Source organism: Coregonus clupeaformis, chromosome 29 (assembly GCF_020615455.1).
Source record: "Coregonus clupeaformis isolate EN_2021a chromosome 29, ASM2061545v1, whole genome shotgun sequence".
NCBI classification, from domain to species: Eukaryota; Metazoa; Chordata; class Actinopteri; order Salmoniformes; family Salmonidae; genus Coregonus; species Coregonus clupeaformis.
In genome coordinates, this window is record NC_059220.1 from 62,330,891 (window position 1) to 62,341,553 (window position 10,663).

Here is a 10,663-nt window from a genome sequence, read left to right on the forward strand (position 1 = left end):
TTCATATTTATTTTTCTGATTTTTTTGTGACTGTATGTTGAATTGCACTATTCATGGCATTGCAACATTCATTTTGATTCATGTCATGTGTTTTTAACCCTATCAGAAGATTATCAGCACAAAGGTTGATGCTTGCAATTGGAACCACTGTGATTATGAGGACACCCTCACAGGATCATTGATTGAAACATAAAACCCCATTGAAACACCAACTTCTCTTGATTGGTACACGTTACATGCAGCTGCCTCTGTGAAGTGTCTAACAATAGCCTTTCATTTTCCCAACAAGAACATATATGAACCTGACATCATATTTATTGATGACATTAACATATTTTGGTCAATATAGTGCAATAAGTGCAAAGCAATTAAAACGAATGAAATTGATAAGGGAAAGAGAATTGCGAATGCTTGTATAAAAATAGGTGTTACATTAAAATATCAGTATTACACAACATAATTATTACTTCAATTATTATTCATGAATTTGATAACATATCAAGAATACATATTAAGAATGAATGCACATATTCATTTTTAATAGTAATCATCCTATTGATAGCTGTTTAAAGGCCCACTTGCCTTCCAATTCCAAAAAAGTGCAGAAAGCATACAAAGACACCTTTTTTCTTCTTTAAATGATGCAGTCTTTCTTTAACATTGGGGGTGTGCCACCTTTAAAAAAAGCCACTTGTACAATGCGAGCTACAGTAAATGATATGGAACTACAAACATAAGCGTTTACAGAGGATCATGGAATTATGACACATGGAATTATGACACAGGTAATATTGATGAAGAATCAAAAGTTTTGAAAATACATGGCAGAGTATTCCAATAAATACTTACTTACAGACTAGAGCAGATAATTATCCTGCGCAGTTTGATGGATGCACTGCTGTACAGTGTTTTCGTCAGAAGGTGATTTATAAAATTTTTGTGATTCACAATATATGTATGGTTATATTCCTGAAAATGCAGTTGGGTAAGTTGACCTGTACACTTACATGTATGTGTATTTAATCTTCACCATAGAAAAATAGATTCTTAATCACCAGTTAAGTAGAGCAACTTGTTTATTCATCCAGTTAGGTTCAGAGAGAGACTTTCAGTTCCTGCAATGTTATGTATTTAAGAAATCAGAATAATAATAGAGTTTGGCACACCCCGTTTAATGCTTATTTTGTTGATGTGTCGTGCCAAGGCACCCTCAATATTGAGTACTTTTAAGTGGGGAAATCCTTCATATATGGACAAATCTGTTGCTCAAAACTGACTGAAAGTGGTCTGTTTCTCAAGAACTTCGAGGTAGTCCGGCTCAACTTGAAGTTTCGCTTTTAGTTCCAAATATTCATTTCTGTTGGGCTCCACGTAAACAGTACTCGGTGCGGTGCCATAGAGCACTGTTTCTCGTATCCTCTCTGGGTGTAAGAACTGGCGTCTAACATCAAAGTTTGGGTTGTACGTGTACGAGACAGGCCCAGTGTACTTGTATTCTAGACTGTTACCGGAGGGGGATTGGTTGTCCGCCTCTATGATGCCCCTGAAGAAGTGCTCAGCATTCTGTGCAGGGGAGGGGTCCTCGCGAGGCTCAATAGTACTCACGCTATAAGTGGGACTTCTCATGCTACTGTTCCTTTCCTCATCCACGTCACTCCTATAAGTCACCTTCAATTCATGGAGGTCGCGGTAATCCTCGACTGTGTTGCCTTCCCTGGACCTGTAAATGGGATTTTTGCACATGTGGCCCATAGGGTGAGGGATGTACTCGTACACATGTCCGGCGGGGGCTTTGACTTTGGGGACGGTTCGGTTATTACTGTAAAGGCTGTACTGCAAGTTAAACGAGCTCACGTCAGAGTTGTTGGTGCTGGTGCGGTCGCTCTGGGACTTTTTACGCTTTTTCACCACGACCACAAACAGCCCCGCTGCCACGAAGACGGACATGATGAACACGAGCAGCAGGCTGAGGATGAGGACAGAGAGAGGGACAACGCTGCTAGTGTGGTTAGATCTCTGGTAGGTCTCTGTGGTGGTGGCTCTGTCTGGCAGAGGCTCGTCAGGGGGGGGCGCTGTTGAGACGACTAAGTCAGAGTAATCTGGACACAGCTGTTCAGACTGAATAGAACGCATATCAATCCCGCTGTGCCGTTTGGGGGTCTCGCATTTAACCTCATTAACAACGGTGCCTGCACTGAGCTGCTCGAGCCATATCTTCATGCCGACAACGTCACACGAGCAATCCCACGGGTTCTCAATCAGATCTATCTGCAAGAGCAATTTCAGCTGATCTAACACACCGCTCACAGGCAGGTTTTGGAAATGGTTACTGCGGAGATTAAGTCTAGAGAGGGACAGCCCAGTAAAGATGCCCCCTGGTAAGGTTTTCAGAAGGTTATTGTTGAGGAAAAGCAACTGAAGGTTTGGCACAAACCGGAACGTGCCCCCTACAATCTCTCGGATTTTGTTGTATTCTAAGTAGAGATACTGCAAACTCTGCAGGCCAAAAAACATCTCTGCTGTAAGCCTGTCGATTAGATTACCATTTAAATACAGCCTACGCAGGTTGGTTAAATCCCCAAAAGCTCTGTCTTGGATGAGGGATATCCTATTGTTTCCTAGGTGAAGCAAATCCAATCCGGTAGCCTCCAAGAAATCAGATCTGCGTACCACAGGAATGTAATTCCCCGTGAGGTACATTTTTTTGGGATTGTATGGCTTGGGCTTCAGGTCAGATATGTTCTCAATCTTTCTCTCCTGGCAGTTGACGTTTAGTCCAAGATCAGCAATCTGCAGATTACACGTACAGGTGGTGGGACAGTCCAAAGGCACAGGAGATTTGGTCTGATAAGCAATGATGGGGCCATAGTTGTAAGGGTTAGCCGGAATCCGGGAGGTGGGCTTTGACCTGGTTCGGTTTGATTGACGGGTGCCCTTGGTGGGCCTTGACGACGCCTTGAAAGCATTCGACGAGGTGGCTGAGGCAGTCACCGAAGCTGGCGTGGTTTGGAAATATCCATTGGTGCTGAGTGGGGGAGGGGGGCGCATTTCATATTCAGAGATTGCTCGGCGGGGGCACAGCTCCTGTTTGGAGACCTCGTCCAGGTCTCTGCCATGCAGCCTGAATGGCGTCTCACAGACCACCTCCCCCACTAAAGCTGTGTACGATATGCTCTCCAGCCAAGCTTTCAGGGCGATGAGCTCACATGAGCAATTCCATGGGTTCTCCTCAAATTGTAATTCCACCACTTTGTCCATGTGCTCCAGGAGCCCGATGTAAGGAAACATTTTCAACCGGTTGCCCCTGAGGTCCAGATGTGTTAAGGGAACATTCCGGAAAATGTTGGTAGGCAGAGCAGAGAGCAAATTGTCATTTAAAATGAGAACTGTGAGCTGATGCAATTTACTAAGGGCATTGGGCTCTATATTGGTGATGTAATTGTAATCAATCTGAAGGTATTCCAAACTCTCCAGGCCGACAAACGTATCATCCCTTAGGACGTCTATCTTGTTGTTGTTCAGGTGCAATCTCTTTAATCCCTGGAGTCCATTGAAAGCCCCCGTTTCCACTTCAGCAATATCATTGTTGCCTAAATGCAATATGGTCGCCCCAGTGTAGTTGATGAAGTCGTTGAGGGACAGTTTCTTTAAGAGATTCCCTGTCAGCAGAAGGTGGTACATTGAAAAATGCACCGGGCTTATTTCTGTCAGTCTGACAATCCCTCTGTTCTCGCAGCTCACCGTCAGTGTCCCTTCCTTCTCCTCGCATGTACATAGATTCCTACAGATCTCCCCATAATTGTCGTACATCTCAACCATACTCAGAGATGCTGCGATCAGAAGGATTATTTTCAGTATCCAGATATGCATTTTCGAGGGAGAAGGTGCCCCAGCTCACTGAAGTATGGTGCCAGTATGGGGTGTCATCTAGAAGAGAAAGGCAGGCATTGTCTGTTTAATGGACATCTTGTGTTAAGTGGAACGTCCCTGCATGCAGTGGTTACAAAGAGCTATATACTTGTGGATAGAGACATGAAATACTTTGTAAAGCATTTTAGGTAACTAAATGCATATACATATTTGGAGGATATAACATATGGTTTCCAACACCATATGATGGCATTATGTGCGTAAGAAAGAGCAGACATCTGGATAGAGTTGCAAACACAATATAGTTTTGCCAAAAACATTTGTTGCAGCTCAAATGCCACATTCAGTACAGTTCCATTATTATATCTTAAGCTACAGCATCATATCACAACATGGTATAGACATCTGAAAATGAAATAACTCCATGCGAAATATTGATGACATGCAGTGCATATTGGTGAATGCCATGGAAAAGAGTACAGCCTATACATATGTTTCTTTGTAAATAGAACAAGCAGGTTGATTAGAGCCGCCTTTAGGTTGGCGAAGCCCGACTTTGAAAGCGATCCATGCATTCAAATGGCTTGCAAACTAAACCGACTAGCCATCTGCGGTATTTATGCAGAAACCATTGCCATTTCAAATTCTATTCCCCGAATCTTCCAGCAAAGAGTTAATCTTGAGACAATGTGTACATTTAAAACTATCGATGCGAATAAGGATTAAAATATACATTTCATAAATCGAATGGAAGAAAATCCCGCTATTTAGTTTAGAACTAAGGATATATTTTAACCGTAGGATACGAGAAAGCCTATGGAAAGACCAATATCCTACTCACCCCGCATATCCGACGAATTGCGAATAGTATAGAAACTGCCGGGTATTAATCATTATCATCAGATACCCGGAGATATTTTGTTAATAAATGATAAATAGGCTAGTCGTGGTCATTATGAGAGTTGTTCATCCTCAATCCTGCATGCGTTAGAAATACTGAATGTTACACAGGGACAGTCGCAGCCCTTCATCCCTCCGGCGAAAAAAAGAGACCCGAGTAGATTAAAAGCAAAAACGGATTTGCAAGCATTGCCGAATGTCATGAACAAATTACATCTTGATGTGGAATAAATAATACTATAATAAACGTTTTATATCGCATCCGGTATATGTTGAAGTTGAAGAATCTTTTGATTCTTGTTCAAATAATCTCTCTCTCCCTTTCTGTCGCCCCCCCCACCCCTAACCAACGCGCGCGCACTACACACACAATCACACACACACACACACATATACACGTAAGTTCTGTCTGTGTGGTGACAAAATCGAGAAAATAAAAAAAGCTATCGGCCTAGAGGTTCGATTTTGTGGGTGTAGTCTTCCTAATATGATCATAGAGTTTATGGTAGGCTAATAGGCTATGTTTATTTATTTTTTGCGAAAGGACATTTGATTCATACCGATGAAGAGTGTTTTGCATTGCATATTTCGTTAGTCTGTAGCCTATGTAGGCCATTTACCACTAATGTATTCAATCAAAACAGGCCTACTTGAATATGAGGCATTGCAATGATTTCATAAATTGCGCATTCATTCATCACGTTGGAGGACACTGAGTAGCCCCCAAAAAAAGTTATGCAATTGATATGTCAATCTATTATGTCTACCAGTAAACGCGGATGTATATTATAGCCACTTTAATGAAAGCCACCCTTTTCATCGTTTTTAAATTTAGATTCAACCCATTTCAATATAGCTGTATGAGCAGCATGGGGAGAGACATCATTTTCAGTACCATGGACAGCTCCCCAACTCACGCATTAGCTTCCCATGAAATGAGCAATACAGCCCTGCATCTCAGACAGAAAATCCGCTGTCCTTACCATGTTGAACTTTGTCAATGCAAAAGCATTCCGACTACCTTCCGCTGTTTATCCTCCTGTCCTATGGTAATGTGGAATCTGTTTTCCTTTTTCCCCGCTGTAAAATCCTCAAAGTAGAGCCACCGCGGTCTTTAGCTCCATATACCAGGCAATGAATTGCACAAACTGTCTCATTCACGCCTGCAACGTGACGATCAGCGCGACAAAGCGGGTTCTTGTATTTCTCACATCGAATCTTGCTCTCTCATTTTGGAATGGACTCAAAGAAAAGTTAGAATTTCATATGGGAAAAAAGTGTAATAAACCGAAATACAAAACATCAGATACATCCATTTCAACCGAGATCTCCCTCTGTAGCACGCGCGCCGGTGAATCGGAGGGGGAAAGGCACGAATCCCTTTGTATCTTGTGAGTGGTACGGTTGTATTGCGTTGTGAATTGATCTACCCAAGATCCTTATTTTTTTTCTCAGAGTCGACCGCACAATTTGACTGAATATGTATGCGCATCTTAGATAGTTGACTTTAATTCAACATTGTCTGACGAAATAATATGATGTCCTTCCTATGTCTCTGCGCATCAATTATGCGTTATTTGGGCTGCCAATGTTTCAACTGGTGGATCGTGGATCAAGGTTGGCGCAGCATACACACTATGTAAAGTCAATATAAATTCCCATTCGTTGGAGGCAGAAAGAATCCTGAAATATGTATTAATGTCTCCACCCCTAATGTATATAACGAGCAAAATGTGCATGTTGTCAATATTTAGATGCTATTTGTGGTGTAGTACTTCAAGTGGGTTCGTGGGAGTGAGGGAGACCTATAGAGGGCAGTGCAATGCGATGAAACATACCTGTTTGAGGGTGTACTGTACACATTGCCAGGCAATAAGGCTGCATTTACACAGGCAGCCCAATTTTGATATTTTTGCCACTAATTATTCTTTTGACCAATCAGATCAGATCTGTTACCCAAAATATCAGAATTGGGCTGCTTGTGAGAAAATGCTGTGACAACATGGCAACAGGTGTTGTTGATGTGGCATGTTAAGGTCAGTGTGTGAGTAGAGTCCAAGGGTGGTCCAAGGGTGTGTGTGTGTGTGTGTGTGTGTGTGTGTGTGTGTGTGTGTGTGTGTGTGTGTGTGTGTGTGTGTGAGTGAGTGACATAGAACACAGCCTATGAGACATACAGTATAACCTAGTTGTAGTTGAGGGTAGCTGCAACTCTCTTTGGTAGGCCAAACTGCCTGCACCTAACTTAAATCTCAGGCATGCCTAAACCGTATGGTTTGGGTAAGTGTTTCAAGACATGCCAATGTACTGAAATATACAGGAAATCTGTGCACAAAATTCCAAATTGCATGTATTTTCTAAATTAATTCAACAATTATAACAACCAACACATTTGGGGCTGATTTCCTGAAAAAAATATTAAACCTAATTCTGGACTAAGAAGCATGTTTAATGGAGATTATCCCTGAAAAGTACATTTTAGTCCAGGACTAGGCTAAATCTGGGACTGGTAAACTGAGTTTTCCCATTACAGCACCAGTGTGTCGCCAGTCATTATATTAATGTTAGCTCTATTGTTCTTTTTGAGGACTTGTGTAGAGCAGAATCAACAACATCTGCATCATCAAGACAGTTGCTTTGTGAGAAGGTGTTAACCATAGATGGTGTTAACCCATGTTCACAGTTAGCCATTGCTATGTAAATGAAAGCTGAAAAGTACCAATGGTCTGGACTTGGCCCCAAGTTAGAGCTGGTCCACTGAGGCCATGGCGCAGTGAGACACTGGAGCCGGACCGTGGAGGTAACAACACAAAAGTCTGAGCCTTTTGGGTAAAACAACAGGGTTGCTAAGTCCTTATAGGAAATTCACCATTATGAGGTTTATCCAGTACAGCACCAGTGTGTCGCCAGTGCTTATGTTAATGTTAGCTCTAGTGTTATTTTTGGGGAACTGTGTTTCCATATAGCTAGGGCTGACACTGTGGACTTGTGTGGAGCAGAATCAACAACAACTGCATCAAGACAGTTGTTTTGTGAGAAGATGTTAACTGTAGAAGGTGTTAACCCCAGTTCACGGTTAGCCATTGTTATGTAAATGCTTGCGGAAAAGTAAAAGTGGCCAGGATCTTGGCTCCAAGTCACATCAAGTCTGCTGTGAGACACTGGAGCCAGGTGGTGGAGGTGCAAACATATCAGTCTGAGCCTTTTGGGTAAAACACTGGGGTAAGTCCTTAGTGGAAATAAGCCATTAGAGTCTGAACTGTCTGAATTTATAAACTTTTTTGTCTGGTGCCTATTCAACATTTACATTTTAGTCATTTAGCAGACTGTTTGTGGTTTATCTGTCCATTGGCAAATTTCAATAAGTCTTTGCAACCCTATGTGTGTTAGCTCTGCCAGGGATAAAGTCAAATTAGACCTTGAGAGCCATTGAGCAAGCAATGTATACATATAATTAAATCTAGCATATGGAGGGGGCTGGCATGTCCAAACTGATCTTCCCTTCAGTCTACATTGTATTACGTATCCATAAGTCAACTCCGATACTCTCTTTAGTGACCAAACACAACGGTAAGCTGATGTGTCATATAGGCGGCTTCCAAATTAGCCGTGGAGATGCATTAAATTATCTGAACGTTTCTGGCTGGCTAATCACATTAACAATACGTTAACAGTAAGTTGCCTGTTGTGAAGAACAAATCTCACAATCTCTGGCACCCAGCTGGAAATCCAGTTAAAGAAGTCGTTGTCGTGATAGCGTGGCGCGGTGGCAGTGGTGTCTTCCCAATGGAAGGCACTTTGGCTGGCTCCCTTGAGAAGAATCATGACATTAAAATAGCAGTCATTTTTTTCATTACGTGACATGTTTTATCGGTTTCCTCTGATGGAGGACATACAAGGTGTGTGTGTGTGTGTGTGTGTGTGTGTGTGTGTGTGTGTGCGTGCGTAAGAGAGAGAGGGAGAGAGAAAGAAGGAGAGAAAGAGAGAGCGAGAGCGAAGGATAGATATGTGTACATGCAATCATTTAAAAATAAACAGTAGCAGTATTATTCAAATCAGTGTGTGTGTGTGTGTGTGTGTGTGTGTGTGTGTGTGTGTGTGTAGGCCTTTGTATCTACTCTACAGCAGATGCATCTATGCCAACCTGCCTGATAACAGACAAAAACGAATAATTATTATACACACATGGCACTACAGATTTTGTAATTGGTTTGAAATGGGAGCACATACGGCTGTTTGGCCAACATGAACTGAGTGTGCATACTGTTTGTAGAATTAGGTACCTATAAACTCTACCTGGAAAGCTCTGCCAAATGATCACCTACTAAATAATTACTATGCCAGTGGAGGCTGCTGAGGGGAGGACGGCTCATAATAATGGCTGGAACGGCCTGAATGGAATGGCATCAAACAAATAGAAGCCATGTGTTATATACCATTCCACCTATTCCGCTCCAGCCATTACCACGAGCCCGTCCTCCCAAATTAAGGTGCCACCAACCTCCTGTGCTATGCACACACTATCATACCCAATCAAAATAACAAGCAGTAAAGATCTGATATCATTGAGATGTGATGCTATAAAGTATTGAGCCCAATGCCCATGCATAATGAGATCGGATGATGAGCCCAAGTCTTGTGCTTAATGGTATGTGGGATTATCTCAGTGCAGTATACAGTATGTGTTGTGTTTCTATGTCACACATTACTGTTTGCACCGACAGCTCTTGCACCTAGACAGTCAGAGCCAAGATGTGAGATGCTCATAGAAGAAAAACAAAAATTGTACTCTTATCACTGTTGTCCTTGAGTTATCCTTTTGGGACCAGAATACTAACATTCAATCAAATGTATTCATATTCTCAGCTAGTTATCATTTACATTTTAGTCATTTAGCAGACGCTCTTATCCAGAGCGACTTACAGTTAGTGAGTGCATACACTTTTTTCATACTCATATTCTCAAGACAATGTTGACCGTTTGCTATGGTTATTCATGTAAATACGGATGCTAATCATCAAATGTCAATGTCATGTGGATGTCATGTTTAATGGGATAATGTAGAGATGTGGTGTTGAATTCCTAAATAGGATACATGGGGTGGGACTAACCTGTTTGAGCAACTGCACATTAATTTGATTCAACTACAGTGCATGTCTCGAATAACAAACAGTAATTCCAGCTCAATAGACTTCACTGATTTCTGGTAAAAACACTATTTCGGTTAGCTAATTATTTGATTGATGGGTTAGCTGGATTGCTTAGAGTAATTGATAATCTAGATGAACCACAACTTAGTGTATGCCTTAATTACATGACTTTGGATTCTCAACAGTGGAATGCAAGCATCCATTTTCCTTCAACAGTGGCAAATACAGTGCCTTCAGAAAGTATTCACACCCCTTAACTTTTTCCACATTTGTTTGTGTTACAGCCTGCATTTAAAATTGATTACATTTAGATTGTGTGTCACTGGCCTACACACATTACCCCATAATGGCAAATTGGAATTATGTTTTGAGACATTTTTATAAATTAATAAAAAATGAAATGCTGAAATGTCTTGAGTCATTAAGTATTCAACCCCTTTGTTAAGGCAAGCCTAAATAAGTTCAGGAGTACATTTTTGCTTAACAAGTCACATAATAAGTTGCATGTACTACGTGTGCAATGACAGTGTTAAACATGATTTTTGAATGACTACCTGATCGCTGTACCCCACACATACAATTATCTGTAATGTCCCTCAGTCAGATATACCTCACTATTGGCTAATAGCACACACACACACCAACATGCAGCTTTTGCTGAGGGTGCCGGCAGTAAAATGTTTAGATTTTGTGTCACTTCCCAAATTAGTTACACTGGCACATAATTTACCCCCCAAAACTGTCAA

The 10,663-nt window shown here is 41.6% G+C and overlaps 1 protein-coding gene across 2 annotated transcripts; it reads right to left on the reverse strand.

Annotated features, from left to right (window-relative positions):
• Nucleotides 1-299: 299 nt before the first annotated feature.
• LOC121535970 (SLIT and NTRK-like protein 5) lies at nt 300-6,395 on the reverse strand. Of its 2 annotated transcripts, none has more exons than XM_041843215.2 (2): nt 5,754-6,395; nt 300-3,927 (listed from the first exon to the last, which is right to left on the reverse strand). In XM_041843215.2, the coding sequence occupies exon 2, from the start codon at nt 3,868-3,870 to the stop codon at nt 1,267-1,269; it is 2,604 nt and encodes an 867-aa protein (XP_041699149.2). In that variant the 5' UTR covers nt 3,871-3,927; nt 5,754-6,395; the 3' UTR covers nt 300-1,266. The 2 variants fall into 2 exon arrangements, with proteins under 2 accessions (XP_041699149.2, XP_041699150.2); XM_041843216.2 differs by lacking the exon at nt 5,754-6,395 and adding an exon at nt 4,712-5,084.
• Nucleotides 6,396-10,663: the final 4,268 nt, after the last annotated feature.